Genomic DNA, 24290 nt, shown 5'->3' with positions numbered 1-24290 from the left:
CACTGGCCACAATTTTTTATTCAACAGATCTATGGTAGATTCTTGTTAAAATAGGAGCTAAAACACCAACAAATTCTATACAGAATACAACAGGGATTCCATCAAGCCTTGGAGTGTTGATTAATTTTATGATTTAAGCTGTTTTCAGCTCCAATGACACTAGTGTCTACATCACAATCCTTGTAGCGGTGCAAGAAGTAAACTGCGGAAGTACTTCAGTATCTTCCTTAGCAAAGGAGTGCTTAAAAACAGAATTCAGTATTTCTGCTTTTGCTTTGCTACCATCAACAACAACCTGTGTCTCATTCATTACTGTATGGGCACTAACTATGTTGTCACTACATTTTTACACAGGATCAGAATTTTTGAGTTTTGTGAGACATGAAGGGTCCCTGCCATTACATACTATGTATATATCTATCCAGCTCTCACTCTCTATTCTTTTGAAACTTGAGTCACAGTCTTCTGCACGCACTTGTCCAGAGGTAAATGTTCCGAGTCCTTCTTTGAGATATGACATGACTGCCTCTTTATCAGAATTACTGAATATGTAAGTCTTACTGCTTCTTTCAGCTGCCATTTGTAATTTTCATAATTGATAGCTGCTTCACCCCACCAGGTTAGCCGAGAGTGCTTCCTGGACTCTGGTAGGCGCGCCGGTCCTGGATTGAATCCGCCCGGCGGATTAACGACGAAGGCCAGTGTGACGACCGGTCTCGATGTGGTTTTTAAGTGGTTTTCCATATCCCACTAGGTAAATACCAGGCTGATCCCCATGTCCCGCCTCACTTACACGGCTCACAGACATCTGAACACATCAGCACTATTTCATGGATTATACTAGTTGCATACAGTTGGGGTACACTAATTCAGTCCTGTCCTGGGGGGGGGGGGGGGGGGGGCGGAGGTTATGAGGTGGTGGTAGGAAGGGAGGGCATTAGGTCAACCCTTCAACTCGGCTTGCCAAATCCGATTAACCCTGCCGACCCTGTGTAACTGCGGGAATGAGGAACAAGCAAAAGAAGACCTGATAGCTGCTTCATGATTCATTCAATTTCTATATGTTAATCATCAAAGAAGATAAGTCTGTGTTTCCATCATGAGTGAGTTTCCAAATTATTATCTGTTCTAGATAGTTTTCAAAGAAAATGTTCTGCAGGATACCTTGTCACACCCACCACTTACAATACTGTAATTTTCCAAATTGATTGTTAGATGACTCAAGTCTCCTCCAGTGATGACAGTATGATTGGGTAACATTTGTACTAGTGAACTGATATTTTCCCTAAGTCTTCCAGTTATATCAGAGTATGAGTGTGGTGATCAACAGAAACATACAATCACAAGCTTAGGCTCACCCTCAATACTGAACTTTGTCCAAACAATTTCATATGCATCATCCATGTCTATCTCAGCGGACTTTAGTTTCTTGACTTCTACAATAAAGTCACCCTCCATTTCCTGGGTGTTTATCCTTTTGATACACACTTTATTCCAAAATCTTCACTGCTGTCTCTTTCAGGTATTAGCCACCTTTCTGTGCCTAGTATTACTTAAGCTCCACTGCTTTTCATGACTGCTTCAAACTCTGGGAGTTTGTTGCAAATGCTGCAGCATTTGATCATCAAGATTCTGGTATTGGACCACATGGAAGATTAATGCCCACTGGAGCAAATGGATCTCGATGGCTGGTAGAGGGCAGTGTCGCCACAGTGCTGCACTTGTTAATGAATGCACCACCATCTTACCCTGCAAATACACAAACAAATAGTGTCCCCCACAGCCAGTATAAATACCGCTGCACCTCAACTGTTCAGTCAGTCATGTACATTGCCTGATAGCATTTGTTACTATCTCCACCATACTACTGAGTACTCACCAATGACTTCACTTTGATATTAGTTTTCTCTCTAGAGTCACTTTGAATTGTGGCTCATAAATGATCTATTAACAGTGTTGTGTCGAAAGTTTGTTGCATTTTCTTGTAGCCTAAATTGTTATTGTCTTGCTATTATTGTGTCAGGTCCACTGTTCATCTGCCCTGTTGCTTGACTCCGGTGGGTTTGAATCCTGACTTCAGGCAGTCTTCCTGAATTGCTTCATCATTTCTCTCTCTCTCTCTCTCTCTCTCTCTCTCTCTCTCTCTCTCTCTCTTTTTTGACATGTGTACCGGTATCCAGCTATTCATGGATATAGCAACCGGAATGCATCAGTAGCAGATAAAGATGGACTTGTTACAAAAGTCGCTTCTGCTCTTGGTGGGCAAACACCACGTGCAGGAGGCCGCTGCGCCACAGTGACCATATTCTGGCCTCTGTCCTTTTCTCCTTTCAATGATGCTACGGAGGACTGGGACACGTATTTGCATCATCTAAAGCAACATTTCATGGTGTTTCAAGTCATGGATGATTCACTGCAGTGGTCACTCTTTCTGTCTTGGGCATTGCCAGACACATTTTTTCTTCTCCGAAAATTGGCACCTCTGTCTGACTCCATTGATCTCTCCTTTCAGGAGACGTACACTCTGCTGACTAATTATTATTCCCAGTGGTACCATGTGGTTACCTACAGGCTAGAATTTCATCAATACCATAAACAGCTGGGGCAGTCATACTGCGTGTTGGTCACGGACTTACAAGGACTTAGTCGAAAATGTAAGGCTTGCTACACTGATTCCTTGATTTGTGATGTAGGGGTTCAACTGGCACCTGACCCAGAGGTTCGCACAGTGGCACTGAAACTGGATGACCCATCATTAGAGGACATCTTGCGCATCACTCATTCATTTGAAATTGTGCAGTCAGCTAACAAATGACTCATTGCATGTCATTTACGATGACAGCCAGGTTGCAACAACATCATGATTCCTTTTTGTCCTATGTCTCTATCACTTCTGAGCCTTCAGTCACCCCTCAATGACAGCTATGGAGGCCGCTCCCTTTATGCCCCGAGTGTTTTTCCTCTCCCTCCAAAGCAGACTGTCCAGATTGCTGGAGTTCCTCTACGTGCTGTGGCAAGATTGGGCACCTCTGCTCAGTATGCCACAGTCGCATGACCCAGCCCCTCCCGACGCCACAACCACACTAGAACACAGTATATGTACGGCAGACAGTTGTCTTCCAGTGTGACCCTTTCATGCAGAAATTATTTCTCATGCTTCTTATGTCTCACCTGGACATCTGCTTGCAGTTGAACACTGCAGACATTGTCCATTTGATCAATTGGGTGATATGTCTGAATGTGTTCACCTATATTGGTAACATCCTCCCCCAATATGGTGGCCTATTGTGACAGTGTGATTCCTCTTCACAGGCAGTTCTCAACTGCAACAACTTACAAATATGTTACCTGCCTTTGGATATTCTTTGTCATCAACCATCTGTTGGCTACCAACAGATGACCTTGAAGACTTCAAGGAATTTGAATTTTCTATCTCATACAAAGTCAGGGGATGTTTTCACGGTGGTCCTTTTTCGGAAACTGAACAACCTCTGCATGAAGTTTTCATCTCTCTTTCAACTGCATTTGGTGTGTGCTTCAGACTTTCAGGTTCACATCACCATTTGGCTGGATGCCACTCCATGTTTTTAACATGCCACATTGATTCCAGTGGCCTTGTGGGTTGCCATGAAGCAGGAACTCTGTTGTCGAACGTGTCAAATCTAGTGCATGTGCCATGCCCCTGGTAATAACCTGGAAGCTGAATGGGTCTCCTGGGAATTTCGAGATGACCATCAATGCTCACTCACAGGTAAAAATCTATTCTATTCCCTGGCAAGGAGATTTCCTCAATAAACTGGTTGGGGTTGTAGAAGTGACTTCCCTCTGGCATTTCCTCAGTCCCTTCAATATTCCAGCAATTTCTGGCATAGTTGATACAGAATATTCTGGCTTGTTCAATTATCTGAATGATATTATTGCCTTATTGCCACAGAATCTTCCCACCAGGAGCATTAGGAAAAACTCTGCACCCTGTTCACGGCCCTGAGGGACACAGACCAGTGTTGTCATTTGGAGAAGTACAGATTTTTTTCTGCCAGGAGTGGAGTACTTGGGCCCTGGCTCTCCAAAGAGGGAATCTGGCCTACCAACGAGAACGTTGCTGCTATCACTTCTTTACCTCACCCAACCAACTTACCTGAATTATAAGTGTTTCTGGGAAAGCTCAACTATTATAGTACATTCTTACTCCAGGTGGCCCACATTGCACAACCTCTCAATCAACTGCAGAAAAAGGGGGTCCCTTACACCTGGACCGTGCCTGCAACCAGGCTTCTGTCAACTTGAAAACTATGCTGACATCCACACCCTGCCTCACACCCTTTTTTCCTGACTGCCCATTGGTTGTCACCACCAATTCATCTACCTATGTTACTGGAGCAATCTTGGCACACAGGAACAGTGACAGTTCCAAACAGACTATTGCATATGCCTCCAAGACCCTGACCCTGGCAAAGCACAACTATTCACAGATCGAAAAGGAGGCCTTGGTAATAGTGTTCGCAGTCAAGAAATTTCATGTCTACCTTTTTGAGGCACAGTTCTCTCTAATTGCAGATCTCTAATTATGGATCTTCTGTGCTGCCAATGACATCAAACTCATCTGTGGCCCTTTGTTCCACACTTCTTTCCATCGTGATGTTGAGCGTCTGATCTGGACTTTTAAGCAGCAGATGAAGAAGGCTATTGAATCCTTCACCACTATAGCAGCCCTTACCTTATTTTTCAGCACATATTACACCACACCAATTATCAATCATAGCCCTGCAGAGCTCCTCCATGGTCGCCATCCTTGGACCTTATTTCATCTGTCGGCACCATCGCCACCAAAACCTCGGTCGCATCCCTCCGGACGTTACACCCCTTGCATGGCGGTGCGGGCATGCTCCTATGGGAATGCTGAGCCTTGGACACCAGCAACGGTAGTGCCCATCCACAGGCAATGAGTTATTGCAATCCAAACACAGAAGGAGATCAAGTGCCTTCACCACAATAAGCATAGGCCTCAAACACAAGCATCCCCCCCCCCCCCACACACACACACACATCCCCTTCTTCTACCACCATCTGGTGCCAATTTAATACTATAGCCAGAGCCCCGGCCAGCTACTGCTGACATCCCGTTGTTGCCTTGGCCCTCCCCTCTGGCTCCCTGCGGATCTTTGGTTCCCCCTGGAATGCCCATCTCCAGCAATATTCCAATGGACACTGCCGAATGCACTTCCTCCCCACAGCCTACAGTTGATTTGACTGTACCTTTGCCCCTACCTTTGTTTCACATTCCATGACATTGTCTGGGGAATTTCCACTCATATGCACCAGTTTCAGGTGGGAGGGATCTGGTATCAGGCCACACTGAAATTGAATGCTGCTGGAACAAATGGATCTTGATGGCCAATAGAGGGGAGTGTCACCACAGTGATGCTCTTACCTAGTGGGTGCGGCACCATCTCACCACATGAATACACTGGCCAATAGTGTCCCTTCTGGTCGGCATAAATACCGCTGTGCCTCGACCACTCAGTCAGTTGTGTACTTCACTTGATAGCATTTGTTGCTGTTTCCGCTGTACTACTGACTACTTGCCATAACTTCGCTTTGTTTTGGTTTTCTCCCTGGTCTTAATTTGGATTGTGGCTCATACATGATATGTTGACAGTGTTGTGTCAAACGTTTATCCATTTTGTTGTAGCCTAGATTAATATTGTCTTGCTCTTGTTGTGTCGGGTCCACCATTCAACTGCCCTGTGCACTCCGGCATGGGTAGGAGTCCCAACCACAGGCAGTCTTCCCACCTTGCATCATCATTGTTTCTCATCTGTTCTCTGATGTGTTCAACAGTATCCAGCGACTCAGAGATATAGCAAGGATTTTAACCCCTTGATCCTTCCCATCACTTTCTGCCACTCCCTTATGGGGTACCATTATTCACTATATGTTTGAACTACTGACAATTAACAGAGTCCTAGTTTTTTGTGTTTGCCTCCCCCTGACAATGGTCACAGCAGGCTTCCCAGCATCTAAAGTGTGCCTTGCTGACTTAGTGTCAGTTTCAGCACTTCAAAGTTACTGGTTATGGGGACGGGTGTATATCACTATGTCTCTTTGGTTCCTGATCCCACTGTACAGGGCTTCTAGACCTACCACTGACATGCTGCTCACAATCAAGTGAACGAGTGATGATAGATCCCGTAAAGTATCCATTGAAGGGGACAGTACTTGAGGTACCTTGAGAATCTCTGATACAAGACTCTTGGAATTTCATCCAACACACCCATTCCATACAGCTTTCTACTACTCAGCAGCAACCACACTGATTTCCAGCTGCTTATGAAGAGCAACTAAACTGATTTCCTGCTGCTTATGAAAAGCAACTAATTTGTACCATGCCTGAGAACATTATTCACATTATAGATGTATTTTAACTGATGCAGTATTTATCTGAACACTACAAATCAACCTTAAATTATCCTCACTGATATTATTTAATTTCAATGTTTATCACATTACAATGACTGAAAGTTCTGTTTAAGATCTGAAGCTACAATGCCCAAGTTCAAACACTAAGAGAAAGACCTGGGATAAAACTTACTGGTTACATGACACTAACTTTGTATCTCAATCTCTTGTTAAGGTTATGCTCAATAACAGATTATGTAGCAGTATTGTAAACAGTGGTTGACACTGTAGTTGAACACTACACTCAGCTGGCGGCTACATGGGTAGCGGAGGCTATGTGGCGTGGACTGGGCGGTTTTTTAGGTTAGAAGGCCTTGGGAAAGTACAGGGTGGGTTGCAATCTCAAAGGGTGCATGGCAAATACAGGACGTGCTTGGATCAAGGAACAGTCGGAATTGCAGTTGTAAACTGTTGTAGTTGTACTGGGAAAGTCCCTGAGCTTCAAGCGCTAATAGAAAGCACAGAAGCTGAAATCGTTATAGGTACAGAAAGCTGGCTAAAGCCTGAAATAAGTTCTGCAGAAATTTTTACTAAGTCTCAGATGGTGTTCAGGAAAGATAGATTAGGCAGAATTGGTGGCGGAGTGTTTGTGTCTGTCAGTAGTGGTTTATCTTGTAGTGAAGTCGAAGTAGATACTCCGTGCGAATTGGTATGGGTGGAGGTTATACTTAACAGCCGAACTAAGTTAATAATTGGCTCCTTCTACCGACCCCCCAAACTATGATGATATAGTTGCTGAACAGTTCAGAGAAAATTTGAGTCTCGTAACAAATAAATACCCCACTCATACAATTATAGTTGGTGGGGACTTCAACCTTCCCTTGATATGTTGGCAAAAATATTTGTTCAAAACCGGTGGTAGGCAGAAAACATCTTCTGAGATTGTCCTAAATGCTTTCTCCGAAAATTATTTCGAGCAGTTAGTCCATGAACCCACGCGAATTGTAAATGGTTGTGAAAACACACTTGACCTCTTAGCCACAAACAATCCAGAGCTAATAGAGAGCATCATGACTGATACAGGGATTAGTGATCACAAGGTCGTTGTAGCTAGGCTCAATACCGTTTCTTCCAAATCCACCAGAAACAAACGCAAAATAATTTTATTTAAAAAAGCGGATAAAGTGTCACTAAAAGCCTTCCTAAGAGACAATCTCCATTCCTTCCAAACTGACTATGCATATGTAAAGGAGATGTGGCTCAAATTCAAAGCTATAGTAGCAACAGCAATTGAGAGATTCATACCTCATAAATTGGTAAGAGATGGAACTGATCCCATATGGTACACAAAACAGGTCCGAACGCTGTTGCAGAGGCAACGGAAAAAGCATGCGAAGTTCAGAAGAAGGCGAAATCCTGAAAATTGGCTAAAATTTACAGACACGTGAAATTTGGCATAGACTTCAATGCGAGATGCCTTTAATAGGTTCCACAACGAAACATTGTCTCGAAATTTGGTAGAAAATCCGAAGAAATTCTGGTCGTATGTAAAGTACACAAGCGGCAAGACGCAGTCAATACCTTCGCTGCGCAGTGCCGATGGTACTGTTACCGACGACTGTGCTGCTAAAGCGGAGTTATTGAACGCAGTTTTCCAAAATTCCTTCACCAGGGAAGATGAATGGAGTATTCCAGAATTTGAAACACGAACAGCTGCTAGCATGAGTTTCTTAGAAGTAGATACCTTAGGGGTTGCGAAGCAACTCAAATCACTTGATACGGGCAAGTCTTCAGGTCCAGATTGTATACTGATTAGGTTCCTTTCAGATTACGCTGACACAATAGCTCCCTACTTAGCAATCATATACAACTGCTCGCTCATTGATAGATCTGTACCTACAGCTTGGAAAATTGCGCAGGTCACACCAGTGTTTAAGAAGGGTAGTAGGAGTAATCCATCGAACTACAGACCTATATATCATTGACGTCGGTTTGCAGTAGGGTTTTGGAGCATATACTGTATTCAAACATTATGAATCACCTCAAAGGGAATGATCTATTGATACGTAATCAGCATGGTTTCAGAAAACATCATTCTTGCGCAACGCAGCTAGCTCTTTATTCGCACGAAGTAATGGCCGCTATCGACAGGGGATCTCAAGTTGATTCCGTATTTCTAGATTTCCAGAAAGCTTTTGACACCATTCCTCACAAGTGACTTCCAATCAAGCTGCAGGCCTATGGGGTATCATCTCAGTTGTGTAACTGGATTCGTGATTTCCTGTCAGGAAGGTCGCAGCTCGTAGTAATAGACGGCAAATCATCGAGTAAAACTGAAGTGATATCAGATGTTCCCCAGGGAAGCATCCTGGGACCTCTGCTGTTCCTGATCTATATAACTGACCTGGGTGATAATCTGAGCAGTTCTCTTAGGTTGTTCGCAGATGATGCTGTAATTTACCGTCTAGTAAGGCCATCCAAAGACCAGTATCAGTTGCAAAGCGATTTAGAAAAGATTGCTGTATTGTGTGGCAGGTGGCAGTTAACGCTAAATAACACAAAGTGTGAGGTGATCCAGATGAGTTCCAAAAGAAATCCGTCGGAATTTGATTACTCGATAAATAGTACAATTCTCAAGGCTGTCAATTCAACTAAGTACCTGGATGTAAAAATTACAACCAACTTCAGTTGGAAAGACCACATAGATAATATTGTGAGGAAGGCGAGCCAAAGGTTGCGTTTCATTGGCAGGACACTTAGAAGATGCAACAGGTCCACTAAAGAGACAGCTTACACTACACTCGTTCGTCCTCTGTTAGAATATTGTTGCGCCGCGTGGGATCCTTACCAGGTGGGATTGATGGAGGACATCGAAAGGGTGCAAAAAAGAGCAGCTCATTTTGTATTATCACGTAATAGGGGAGAGAGTGTAGCAGATATGATACAAGAGTTGGGATGGAAGTCGTTAAAGCAAAGACGTTTTTCTTCGCGGCGAGATCGATTTACGAAATTTCAGTCACCAACTTTCTCTTCCGAATGCGAAAATATTTTGTTGAGCCCAACCTACATAGGTAGGAATGATCATCAAAATAAAATAAGAGAAGTCAGAGCTCGAACAGAAAGGTTTAGGTGTTCGTTTTTCCCGTGTGCTGTTCGGGAGTGGAATGGTAGGGAAATAGTATGATTGTGGTTCGATGAACCCTCTGCCAAGCACTTAAATGTGAATTGCAGGGTAATCATGTAGATGTAGATGTAGATGTAGATGTAGATGTAGAAATGGGAATCTAAATGCAATAAGGAAACTAAATGCAATACGATATGATAGTTGTAGTAGGCGCAAAACATCATATCACAACACTGTCATTGATAAAAGCTATACTTACAATGCCACTGCAAACCTTCAAACAATGACCTAGAAGAAACAGGTCAGAGCAAAAAAAGTGGAAATATTGCATTAAACACACAAATACTTACACTGCAATAAAGGGAGATGATTTTCTCAAAAGATATTGATGCCAAAGTTTACAGAATACACAATTGTGGGTTTAAATAACATACCTTTCATCATATAAATATGTAATAAAATTATAGAATAAGTGTTTTTGAATGAAGGCACTGTTGCCACAAATTTGGCTTAAAGTTAATGACATAGCATAAATTCTGAATGGCACATCACAATATGAAGAATAGCAACATGTTATAATATAGTATTCCAAATTGAATCTACTGGGCATAAGCAGTCCCTCACAATGAAAAATCCAAAAGTCGGCTTAAATATGAAAGTAAATGTGTGAAATGCATAGACTTTTTACTTAGCTGAATTTGACACCTTCTACACTAGCATACAAAAAATAAACACTTTAGCATCAGTTTACAACACTCAAAATAAGAAAACCATAGAGAACCAACAAAGTACATTTTCCACTTGGGGTGGCTAACATTGCAGTTGTTTAAATTCTAGAACATATTCTGAGTCTGAATTTAATACATTTTCTAGAAACTGAACAGCTTATGTCCATAAATCAACACAATGTTAGAAAGCACTGCTCATGTGTAACTCATCTGGCCCTCTTCTTGCATGATATACTGCAACTATGAATGGAGGTCAACATGCACATTTCATATTTCTAGAGTTCCAAAAAGCATGTAACATGGTACTCCACTGCAGACTGTTGATGAAGGTACGAACATACAGTATAGGTTTCTAGATATGTGAGTGGCTCAAAGACTTATTAAATAACAGAACCGAGTATTTCATCCTCAACAGCTAATGTTCATCACAGACAAGAGTCTTCTCAGGAGTATCCCAGAGAAATGTGATAGGACTGCTGTTATTCTCTATATACATAAATGATCTGGCAGACAGGGTGGGCAGCAATCTGCAGTTGTTTGCTCATGATGCCGTGGTGTATGGCAAGGTGTCAAAAGTGAGATACTATAGGATAATGCAAGATGACTTAAACAAAATTTCTAGTTGGTGTGTTGAATGGCAGCTAATTATAAATGTAGAAAAATGTAGGTTAATGCAGGTGAGTAGGAGAAACAATCCTGTAATGTTCAGATACAGCATTAGTAGTGTCCCACTTGACACAGTCATGCCATTTCAATATCTGTGCATAGCATTCCAGAGTGATGTGACGTGGAATGAGCATGTGAGGATTGTGGTACGGAAGGCAAATGGTTGACTTCAGCTTATTGGGAGAATTTTAAGAAAGTATGGTTCATCTGTGGAGGAGACTGCATATAGGACATTGCCGTGACCTATTCTTGAATACTGCTCGAGTGTTTGCGATCTGCACCAGGTCCGATTAAAGGAAGATGTTGAAGCAATTCAGATACATGCTGCTAGATATGTTACCGCTAGGTTTGAAAAATATGCATGTGTCATGAAGACGCTTCAGAAACTCAAATGGGAATCTCTGGAGGGAAGGTAACATTCTTTTTGAGGAATACTATTAAGAAGATTTAGAGAACTGGCCTCTGAAGCTGACTGCAGAACGATTCTACCCCCACCAACATGCATTTTGTGTAAGGACCACAAACATAAAACGTACGATAGAAGAAATTAGGGACCATACGGAGGCATATAGACAGTCATTTTTCCTTTGCTCTATCTGTAAGTGGAACTGGAAAGGAAACGACTAGTAATGGTACAGGGTAACCACTACCATGCACCTTACAGCAGCTTGCACAGTATGTATGTACATGTAGATGTAAATGCAGTTGTTGAATTTAATAAAGACATCTGCTTCAGTCTGCCATACAGAAATCATAGAGGCGCTAACAGAACGAGGGTGATCCACAACATTTACAGGGTGTCAACAATTATTCATCACCACTGAGAAGCCCACTGAATAATTGTTTATAGTAAAAAGTGTAAAGCAAGTAGACCCAATATTGCCAAATCTCTTTACAGCTGTGTTGGATATGGCAATGTCCAAGAGCCAACTGGAAGGAAAAATGATGAAAATTAATCGAAATCAGTTAAACAACCTACACTTCACAGATGATACCGTGTTCCAAGCATAGAGGAACTGCTAGGGAAAGGCGCAAGAAACTTTAATGCACCCATCAGTCATAAACATATTGTAACTTACCAAGGGCAGGACTAGATGTGATAGTAACCATATAATATAGTAGCTCTGCTGCAATTTGTGCACAGCTTTTTATGTGGGCATGACCACCAACCACCTGTCCACGCCAAGGAATGACCACCATGAAACTGAATTGATCACCCAGTAGCAGACACACTCCTGGGCGCAACATGTTTGATCTTAATGGCTGCTTCAGCACCTATGATATCTGTCTATCCCACACTGTCCCTACCCTCTTGCCATCCACCCTGCCTTCATTTCCTGTCATCACTCACAGTTGACAGTTATGTGCGGGGCAATGTGTCCAGTATGAGCAGGGCCACATCATTCTTTATCTATTAATTTATTTTCAGTCTTTTCTCTTAATTGATAATAACAGAATTCCTATGTTTTCCTCCTTAACTGGTATTTGTGTTTTCAGACAAAACTCCTATTGCCACTTTCTCAACACTGAACTTTTTCAGTTCATCTAAAGCATAGGAAAGCAAATGCTCTACAGTTTCTACACCAAAATTCACCAACTCCAATATCCTACCTACAATACAATTATCTGGATGGTAAAATTAAATAAGTAAAAAACTCAATTAGAATTTTGCAAGACTGGAACAATCCATCACTAATTAATTAGAATGTACATTGTTTAAGATCCACAGCAAATGCACAATTACATTTGTGATGACTGATTTAATTTTCATTTGAGTACATGAAAAACATTTTAATCTTACACTGAAGAGCCAAAGAAACTGGTACACATGACTAACATTGCATAGGGCTCCCACAAGCACGTAGAAGTGCCGCAACGTGACATGGTATAGACTTGACTAAAGTCTAAAGCAGTTCTTGAGGGAATTGACACGATGAATCCTGCAGAGCTGTCCATAAATCCAAAAGAGTATGAGGAGGTAAAGAGCCCTTCTGAACAACGCATTGCAATGCATCCCAGATATGCTTAATAATATTCATGTTTGGTGACCAGCGGAAGTATTTAAACTCAGAAAAGAGTTCCTGGAGCCAATCTGTAGCAATTCTGGATGTGTGGGATGTCACACTGTCCTGCCAGAATTGCCCAAGCTCCTTGGAATGACAATGGACATGAATGGATGCAGGTTATCAGACAGGATGCTTACGCATGTGTCACCTGTCAGAGTCATACCTAAACTTACCAGGGGTCCCATATCGCTCCAACTGCACATGCTCTATATCATAACAGAGCCTCCACCAACTTGAACAGTTCCTTGCTGACATGCAGGGTCCATGGATTCATGAGATTGTCTCCATACCATACAAGTTCATCTGCTAGACACAATTTGATATGACCAGGCAACATGTTTCCAGTCATCAACAGTCCAATGTCAGTGTTGACGGGCCCAGGCAAGGCATAAAGCATTGTGTTGAGCAGTCATCCAGGGTACATGAGTGGGCCTTCAGATCTGTAAGCCCATATCAATGATGTTTTGTTATATGGTTTGCACGCTGACACTTGTTGATGGCCGAGTATTGAAATCTGCAGTAATTTCCAGAAGGGTTGCACTTCTGTTAAGTTGAACGATTCTCTTCAGTCATAGTTGGTCCCTTTCTAGCAGGATCTTTTACCGGCTGCAGTGATGTTGGAGATTGGATGTTTTACTGGGTTCCTAATATTCATGGTACACTTGTGAAATGGTCATACAGGAAAATCTCCACTTCATCACTACCTCAGAGATGCTGTGTTCCACCGCTCATGCGCTAACTATAACACTGCATTCAAACTCACTTAAATCTTGATAAACTGCCATTGTAGCAGCAGTAACTGATCTAACAACTGTGTCAGACACTTGTTGTCTTATATAGGTGTTCCCAACTGCAGCACCCTGTTCTGGTTGTTGACATATCTCTGTATTTGAATCTACATGCCTATACCAGTTTCTTTGCCATTTTAGTGTACAAGAGGTCCAATAATTCTCATATGATTTACATTTTCAGGTTAGACATCTTTGACTGTTCCAAAATCAAACAATTTAAAGCTGATTGCACCATTTTCTTCATGGTTATTCTATCCTCCTCCAATCTTTGAGCCAGCCAGCATAGATTTCCCTTGTATCTGGCTTTGATTCATATGTAGTAGATGGTTCTCCCATTCCTTTCTATACTGTTGTTCTTTTCTACTATTCATAGAACATGGAATTCCTCATTTATCTCGCACTTATTTTTATGATCTTCTGATTCATATCTTGCCAAAGGTCTTAGAAGTCTCATTTCTGTAATTCATTAACCTTAAAGTCTGACTGTACATCAAAGTGAGCAATATAAACATAGTCTCTTGCACAGAAAATCTGTTTCCATATTTGTAACTGCTTTCCCTTACTGGCAGTTATCAACTTTAAATCTGTATTATGTATTTTGAAGAATGCCTTTATGCAAGTTTAATTTTACACATGTTATAAATGTTGCTTGTCCTCCAATGCTAAATTTTGCACCACACACTGCACAGTCAACACAGTCAACATTCTCACCCCATTGTTTAATGAATGCAATAATTTGTTCTTTATTTTACAAATTCATTTCCCTATCACTAGCACAGAATGTATTACAATATCAGTGGTCATAATCATAGAGCTGTTTAATAAATTAATAAAACATATTACACAATTCACAGAAAAAATACTTCCGCAGCCACTGAAAACTTAAGTCCAAACAAACCATATTGTTGACAGGCCTACCAGTTTTCAAAAAAACTGGCGCAATATACTGCATTCAAAGTGTGGCACGGCAATGTTTTAAGGGACAACATTCTTCAAATCTGTGCTATAACTAAAGTAATAAAATGAGAATTTGTCATCTATACTGAACGAAATATTTTAAAAATAAAAAACAAATATAAAAATAATAATATGTAAAGGCTGACATTCTAAGTAATAAAACTGTAAGAGTCCCTGCAAAGCCATATCTCATGGGTGAGAAATTTAATATACGGTAGTTGGTGAACGAAGGATTGTGCAAAGATAGTATTTCACACAAATAACCTTAACATGATATGGAAAATTAAACCTCAGTTGCAAAGCAAAAACGTTATCAATATCAATTAAGCAGATATTATTTACCAAAACAGTTCCAATTGTGTCAGGAAATACTTCAACAACAAACACATAGCTGGCGGTAGCATAGGCACTTGCTCCCAGAGCTTCCATTCCACGCACCAGGAAACAGTACATCGTAAAAATTGTATATGAATCAATGCGAGCTAATAACCTGTAACAAGCATAAAAATTAAATGTATGAATTGTCACTGGATAACAGCAATTAACATTTCAATGAGATCCTTATGAACTTCATACTTCTGACTTTATTTTATTTTGCTAAAAATAATTGTTTTTTTTATTTTATTTTCTGCTGGAACCCAAAAATGGCATCTGCAAAACTGTGAGCTTACAGCTATTAGTTTTCAGGGTCATCCAGGAAGTAAAGGTTACTGGGTGATAAAAAAATACAAACTTTACAGGAACAGAAAATAAGTAATAGGTCATTTCACTTACAATGTGGGCATTACACAACAAATCTTTAAGATTACATAAGTCTTGGCAGTTGATCAGTATGATTCAGCTCAGTATTATCTTCAATATGAAGTACCTAGTCACATTGTTGTTGTTGTTGTTGTTGTTGTTGTTGTTGTGGTCTTCAGTCCTGAGACTGGTTAGATGCAGCTCTCCATGCTACTCTATCCTGTGCAAGCTTCTTCATCTCCCAGTACCTACTGCAACCTACATCCTTCTGAATCTGCTTAGTGTATTCATCTCTTGGTCTCCCTCTATGATTTCTACCCTCCACGCTACCTTCCAATACTAAATTGGTGAACCCTTGATGCCTCAGAACATGTCCTACCAACCGATCCCTTCTTCTGGTCAAGTTGTGCCACAAACTTCTCTTCTCCCCAATCCTATTCAATACCTCCTCATTAGTTATGTGGTGTACCCATCTAATCTTCAGCATTCTTCTGTAGCACCACATTTCGAAAGCTTCTATTCTCTTCTTGTCCACACTATTTATCGTCCATGTTTCACTTCCATACATGGCTACACTCCATAAAAATACTTTCAGAAACTACTTCCTGACATTTAAATATATACTCGATGTTAACAAATTTCTCTTCTTCATAAACGGTTTCCTTGGCATTGCCAGTCTACATTTTATATCTTCTCTACTTCGACCATCATCAGTTATTTTGCTCCCCGAATAGCAAAATTCCTTTACTACTTTAAGTATCTCATTTCCTAATCTAATTCCCTCAGCATCACCCGACTTAATACGACTACATTCCATTATCCTTGTTTTGCTTTTGTTGATGTTCATCATATATCCTCCCTTCAAGACACCATCCATTCCGTTCAACTGCTCTTCTAAGCCCTTTGCTGTCTCTGACAGAATTACAATGTCATCGGCGAACCTCAAAGTTTTTATTTCTTCTCCATGGATTTTAATACCTACTCCAAATTTTTCTTTTGTTTCCTTTACTGCTTGCTCAATATACAGATTGAATAACATCGGGGAGAGGCAACAACCCTGTCTTACTCCCTTCCCAACCACTGCTTCCCTTTCATGCCCCTCGACTCTTATAACTGCCATCTGGTTTCTGTACAAATTGTACATAGCCTTTCGCTCCCTGTATTTTACCCCTGCCACCTATAGAATTTGAAAGAGAGTATTCCAGTCAACATTGTCAAAAGCTTTCTCTAAGTCTACAAATGTTACAAATGTACATTTGCCTTTCCTTAATCTTTCTTCTAAGGTACGTCGTAAGGTCAGTATTGCCTCACGTGTTCCAATATTTCTACGGAATCCAAACTGATCTTCCCAGAGGTCGGCTTCTACTAGTTTTTCCATTCGTCTGTAAAGAATTCATGTTAGTATTTTGCAGCTGTGGCTTATTAAACTGATTGTTCGGTAATTTTCACATCTGTCAACACCTGATTTCTTTGGGATTGGAATTATTATATTCTTCTTGAAGTCTGAGGGTATTTCGCATGTTTCATACATTTTGCTCACCAGATGGTAGAGTTTTGTCAGGACTGTCTCTCCCAAGGCCGTCAGTAGTTCCAATGGGATATTGTCTACTCCCAGGACCTTGTTTCGCCTTAGGTCTTTCAGTGCTCTGTCAAACTCTTCACGCAGTATCGTATCTCCCATTTCATCTTCATCTACATCCTCTTCCATTTCCATAATATTGTCCTCAAGTACATCGCCCCTGTATAGACCCTCTATATACTCCTTCCACCTTTCTGCTTTCCCTTCTTTGCTTAGAACTGGGTTTCCATCTGAGCTCTTGATGTTCATACAAGTGGCTCTCTTATCTCCAAAGGTCTCTTTAATTTTCCTGTAGGCAGTATCTATCTTACCTCTAGTGAGATAAGCCTCTACAGCCTTACATTTGTGCTCTAGCCATCCCTGCTTAGCCATTTTGCACTTCCTGTCGATCTCATTTTTGAGACGTTTGTATTCCTTTTTGCCTGCTTCATTTACTGCATTTTTATATCTTCTCCTTTCATCAATTAAATTCAATATTTCTTCTGTTACCCAAGGATTTCTACTAGCCCTTGTCTTTTTACCTACTTGATCCTCTGCTGCCTTCACTACTTCATCCCTCAAAGCTACCCATTCTTCTTCTACTGCATTTCTTTCCCCCCATTCCTGTCAATTGTTCCCTTATGCTCTTCCTGAAACTCTGTACAACCTCTGGTTCTTTCAGTTTATCCAGGTCCCACCTCCTTAAATTCCCACCTTTTTGCAGTTTCTTCAGTTTTAATCTACAGGTCATAACCAATAGATTGTTGTCAGAGTCCACATCTGCTCCTGGAAATGTCTTACAATTTAAAACCTGGTTCCTAAATCTCTGTCTTACCATTATATAATCTATCTGATACCTTCTAGTATTTCCAGGGTTCTTCCATGTATACAACCTTCTTTCATGATTCTTAAACCAAGTGTTAGCTATGATTAGGTTGTGCTCTGTGCAAAATTCTACGAGGCGGCTTCCCCTTTCATTTCTTAGCCCCAATCCATATTCACCTACTACATTTCCTTCTCTCCCTTTCCCTACACTCGAATTCCAGTCACCCATGACTATTAAATTTTCATCTTCCTTCACTATCTGAATAATTTCTTTTATTTCATCATACCTTTCTTCAATTTCTTCATCATCTGCAGAGCTAGTTGGCATATAAACTTGTACTACTGTAGTAGGTGTGGGCTTCGTATCTATCTTGGCTACAATAATGCGTTCACTATGCTGTTTGTAGTAGCTTACCCGCATTCCTATTTTCCTATTCATTATTAAACCTGCTCCTGCATTACCCCTATTTGATTTTGTGTTTATAACCCTGTAGTCACCTGAACAGAAGTCTTGTTCCTCCTGCCACCGAACTTCACTAATTCCCACTACATCTAACTTTAACCTATCCATAAATGTTATATTAAAGCAACTTAATTCTACGACTGATTGCTGCTCTATCAACCCAATATAACCACAGTCGTTGCGTGCACCCTCCCCATGAAGGGCAACCTGATATAGTACAATGTTCACACCGAGCTTAGAATATGCCAATAACCATGGCCAGATCAATAACTTTTTCCTACAGAAAGGACTTATCATTTGGTGCCCCACTCACTCACTCCCCCCCCCCCCCCCCCCAATTCCTTCACCTGGAGCAGTTTTCACTAGTAATTGTGATACGCACTGTACACAAATCTTGCACCTAGGCACCCCTGATGCCACTCTCACCTTGATGCCCCATGCGGCCACTTGTAATTGTGGTGCATCCTGTATGCAAGTCTTACACTTGTGGTGCATCTGGTGCCCCTCTTAGCTTTGAATCCCAAGAAACTGCTAGTAATTGTGATAAGTTCTATATGGAAATCTTGTGATATGTCACATACAGGAATCTTACAGTTGTGGCACCTCTGGCACCCCTCCCAGCTTGGTGCCCCAAGTGGTAGCTTGTGTCATTTGGATCTTAAATGGGGCCTGCCTGTAATTGTGGAGGACATTAAGATAAGCCACCAGCAGCATCTACATTTCATAGAGCCAGACAGATACTGTTAACTTTCCGAAGTGAAATTAAACAACAGTTAGGCAACTGAGTGGCACAGGGACTTTTGGAAACCATCACTTTCAGTAGTTGCACTACTCCACTGGTAATAGTTAAGAGCCCAATGGATCTTTAAGGATTTGTTGTGAAATTAAGGGGACTATAACTTTTCTGTCAATAACAGAAATATATCTAATACTAGAATCCAAAGCGTTACAATCAAAATTAGAGTGCAAAATATAGTGTTGAAAGGCAGATCTCGCTGATGCATATTTACATTTGCCATTAGAGAAGGAATCACAGCAAGTGTAGGTAGTGGGTACACCCTTCAGTTTGTACTCTCATAACTATCATTTGGAGTATCAAGTGTACCTGCATTGTTTGAAAGATATATGGAACAACTGACATCATTGGTTCCTTATTGTATTAACTGCCTGGACATAATAACAGTAACATACAAATAACTATAAATGCATTTTCCCTTATTCACCACGTAAACTCAGACTGCTGTTTGAGCAAATGCTATTTTTTTTCTGAAGGAAAGGATGTACTTGAGGCATGTGTTCACTGTATCTGGATTTGGACCAACTATACAACATTTAGCACCAATTCATTTCCTTCCTTACACTACAATTAGACTGGAAACATTCTTAACAAAAAATATTTACTCTGTCTGTCTGTCTCTTCCCAATAAAACATATTACTGACATCAGAGATATGAAGAGCTATTTCTATGGCATATGTAGAGTATAACATCTGGTGTTCCACATTGAGGTGCAGTACACAAGACATGTCACAGCATGCCTTCTTGTTCCCCAGGCTTGTGCAAACTGAAAGGTGTCAAATTCAAATGGACGTCAGGTGTCCAGAGGGGAAAGGGCACATCATTGGCCTCACTGCTGTGCAATGTGACAAAATTGAACTTAATACCTCATAATAAATGAATGATTTGGATTACACAGTAACTACACACAGTCACCGACTTCAAGATTTTAGTAGGGTGTATAGGCACCATGCACTGCATCCAAAGATTCGACGTATCAGCTGCAGACCCAGAAACCTTCCTCCAACTCACCCAAGCGAGGCACAGCTCAACTCCACACTTATCAGCAATGGCTGATACTGGACAGTGACATGTAAATTGTTGAACAGTGTAAATGTAATCTACTCTATGGACAATATGTCAGGCGAATATATGTCACGGGGAAACAACGGTAATTGTCATTTCTCAACAAACACTGTCAGATGTTGGTCTGTTGACATAGCACACCAATTTGTTAGCAGAACTTCAGGCCTTTGGACCTGCCCTTTGCAATGATAACTATACAGCTTACTCTCGTTACACATTCAATGTATTGCATGTTGTTTTCCATGAAAACATAAACTCCCAAACTTGGTGTCCTTCACCTGTTCCATTCGATAGTACACACTTCTGGAATGCAATCACCACAGTAGTGCCTCACGTGTAGATGACCATCACTTCAGGACATGTTGAAGGGGACTTAACAGAAAAACTCATTTGTAGACTGTCAATGCACCTCCTGAAACTGATGCTGCCTCTATGTGACCACAACTGTTCACCACAGAGTTCCATATATACTCCAAGTCTGGATTTGTTTGAGAGATTCCTCATCAGCACTATGTTTTACATAAATTCCAGTGCAAATAAGGCACTCAGAACATATATGAAAATGAATCTAACATACAGTTTCTATTCACAACAGATAACAGGGAAGAGATTGAATGGGTGTGAAATTAGATTTCATATAATTGCAATCCACAAGCCACACCAAAAAATGTACAATATTCTCTACTGTTGCTTATGGGAAAGTACAGAAGAACAATTACTTTTCGAGCAAGGAAATCTGTTACTGGCTACTTCACATATGACATGCTGTCGAAACCATAAAATACATAACAGCAGACAATTTTGTACAGTCAAAACATAAATTATGCAGTTTAAGGTGAGCAATCATAATACAATAATTGCATATGTTATAGTTTTATACTGTGAATTCAATAGCTAACTGTACAGCTATCTGTGTTCACACACTTCTATGCTTATAAATTACTGACTCGAAGTATTTACAGAAGAACGGAACTGTATTGTAAGCCACCCCAAGAAGAGGGCGTACTTTGTTGGTGTGCCACAATTGTCCTGAATTTTTCTATGTGTGAAACCATCGGGCCAGATAGGTATGATTTGAAATTATAGATTCTAATATTTCACTGCTCATGTTTTATTCACATAATCTCTCACTCATGTGCACAAGAGTGGTGATGTATTACCTATTTTTGAAAGTTCATAAGTACTGCAAAAAATTGTAAGATTAATTTGCAGTTTTTAGACATGGCAACAATCCTTGTTCAGAAACAATCATTCCTTATTTCTGTTGTCTATATATGTGAAAAATTTGTACCTTTTGTGCATTTTTGAATGTTTGTATTTGTGATTTACACAATTTTAGCATTAATGTATCTGTTAGAAAAGTTCATCCCAATTTTCAGCATATATTTATGAAAATAAAGATATTTTTTGAAAATTTTTTTGAAGTTATGAGTGTTGTGCATAACATATTTTAGAGTAAATCGACATTCATGATTTACAATTACTGTAGAACATATTATAATTAACACATTGTGCTTTATTTAGTTTTTTCTTTCAAAATGAGTATATATAGTTTGCATTTATCATAAATTAACTCTGTTTTTGTCAATGATCATAATGTCAAAACAGTTTCACAAAATGAGCAACTTTTAACACAGGCTTTTCGATTGGCTGTCTCTTTTTGTGTTAATAGCTTCATTTCTTTAAGGGAACTAGTAATACTCATTGCATATCAGATCCAGAAATTAAAAGCAAATTACCATGCTTAGTTTATAAACTTGTTTACTGTTCAATAAAACATAGCACCAGCCACAACACAGCCCTACTGTGAATTCTGTTCTCAAACATTCATAAGCTATTGGATATCACCCTCAGTATTGTCAAAAGAATAATAGCTGCTGTGAATCGCTGTGTGTTGAGGGCTATGAAAATTCTTGTATCAGAGATAAGAGAGATACCTCAAGTACTATTCTTTCCTGTAGATCTTGTCTCCTCTAGAGGAAGTACAAGATCTATCACAACTCGTCAGCATACCGTGAGTGTTGTGTAAGAGGTAGACCTAAGGTCTGGGGAATCTGTGACCAGGAAAATGCATGGTGTTGAAAATGAGCCACTGAGACTGAGTTCACCTATTGGGAAACCTAGTTTCCCATGTCAAGGATAGGAAAATCCAAAAGTTCAAATATAAGGTAAGTACTGGAAACAGCAGCATGGAATGAGAAGTGACATCGGGTTTAATCAGTGTGTGTGCCATAGAGCCTCATTCATCATGTTGAAGAGGCTACTCTGATAGCCACTGAGGGAACAGTGAACAACCAACTGCAGATTGTGTTGCACATGCCTCTATCTGGGCTCCAAGTTGTACTTGGATCATTCCAGAAAATTGCAGAGAAAACTGAGGAGATCAGCCTTGCTCACAGAGTTGCAATATGTCCCACAATCTGCAGCATTGCACCCAGAGCAGATCATGACCAAATGATTCTGACAAGGGAATGGTCCAACTGACATATTGAAACCTACCCTGAAATTTTTCATGCAGGTAGACCACACAAAAAGAAATGGGAAGTCAAAATTTTAAATGCTGAAGTGGATTACAAGTATTTTTTAAGAAATGTTAAAGTTACTCGTTTTTGCTGCATGGAGAACTGCTTATCAAAGTGGTTTGAGTAGCCCTTCCTGTCTAGTTCTCGAATTGGTAAAATAAGCAGATGTAGCCATGACAAAGGCATGCAGTGCCATGAAGCATGAAGTCCAAAGTCACACACATGAATTTTAAGGATTTAAACCATAAAACCATACCAAAAACCTCCTGTTATCAGTTTTTTTTAATAACTCGCAGTTCATTTTGACGAGCAAAGTGTTGCAGATGTAACTGTTATGCAAGTGACTAGCAGAGGAAAGAAAATCATGGCAGTGTATGGGCGTTACGTCATAGATTACTTATATCAGTCAGGACTTTAATTTGTTGACATTATATATTTTACAACAGTTGTGCTAGACCATTCCTAGGAAAATTTTTCAATAGTGTTTATTCTGCTAACAATGAAACATTTCCTTCCTTATTCCCTGTAGTCATCACAAAAATGTGAAGTGCCTAATGTATTTCAAAAACAAACTTTTCCCTTACACCAAGCATATCTGATAAAAGAAGAAACGCATTCAGGCACTTCACAATAATTTCTAATTTTATTTAGACTGAACTGGAATGGAGTACAAATGATTGTGGCCATTTTTCTGCATATTTTGCTGTGTTCTAGGCATACTTGACAAAAATTGTAATGTGGTGGTCCAAGCAAACATGCAGAAATGACTAAAGTTTAACAATACTGTTCCGTTGATAAACCTGAAATGAGAAAGAGCTATAAGAAATTATATTGTCTTACAATTATCTGAAAAATGCTTTACACTGTTGAAAAAATTTTTATTGAGAGGGTGATTCACATTACAAATTCTTGGTGGAATCTGAATTCTATTAATAGTCTTTTTGTCATCCTCCTAAGCAAAGAGGCATAATTATGCCCAGCCAAAAGTCCAAAAAAAAAAAAGCAATGACATATTCTCTACAAATAGTAAGATGATGTTTTGGATGCAACATTGAAAATTATTCTCTCCCATTTTTCCAGCTTTTGCTATGCTTGACTGCAAGACTTCTGCAAGTAAACAATCTGCTTTTATTATTTTTTTTATTTTTTTTTTGTAAATCCCTGCTCCTAATTTGGCTTGTTGTTTCTGAAGACATAGATAAACTTGTAAAAACAGTAAACCACTGATACCTATCACTGGCTTTGTTGCTTATGAATATGTCACAGCATTCATTCACTGCACAAGCCACTCTGTCTTCACCCCCCTCCCACCCTTTCCTCTTGTTGAAAATGATAAATTCCGGTTCGGATGTAACTTGACTGATTGGCTTTATATACAGTTCTTAGGAAATAACAAGAAGCTTCACCTTCACATTAGGTATGTATTTCTCTATAGTTTTACCTATTAATAACATCTCCCCTACACATTTTTCTTGAGGTAAACTTCATAATATTGCAACTTCCTTTTCTGTATAATTTCCTGGATTTGTCTGAACAGATCAAAGAAACTTGGAAATCAGTATTGTTCATCTCAGTTGCAATTCAGTGT

The 24290-nt window shown here is 40.1% G+C and overlaps 1 protein-coding gene across 1 annotated transcript in view; it reads right to left on the bottom strand.

Moving 5' to 3' along the window:
• The window catches only part of LOC126150978 (MFS-type transporter SLC18B1-like), a 306251-nt gene that overhangs the window by 134456 nt on the left and 147505 nt on the right, over positions 1-24290 (bottom strand). The window contains exon 4 of the mRNA XM_049915911.1: positions 15074-15221. Coding sequence (XP_049771868.1) covers positions 15074-15221 — 148 coding nt within the window. The remainder of the gene's footprint in view (positions 1-15073; positions 15222-24290) is intronic.

This window comes from Schistocerca cancellata, chromosome 2 (genome assembly GCF_023864275.1).
Source record: "Schistocerca cancellata isolate TAMUIC-IGC-003103 chromosome 2, iqSchCanc2.1, whole genome shotgun sequence".
Lineage (NCBI taxonomy): Eukaryota > Metazoa > Arthropoda > Insecta > Orthoptera > Acrididae > Schistocerca > Schistocerca cancellata.
This window is presented reverse-complemented; position numbering and strand designations above follow the sequence as displayed.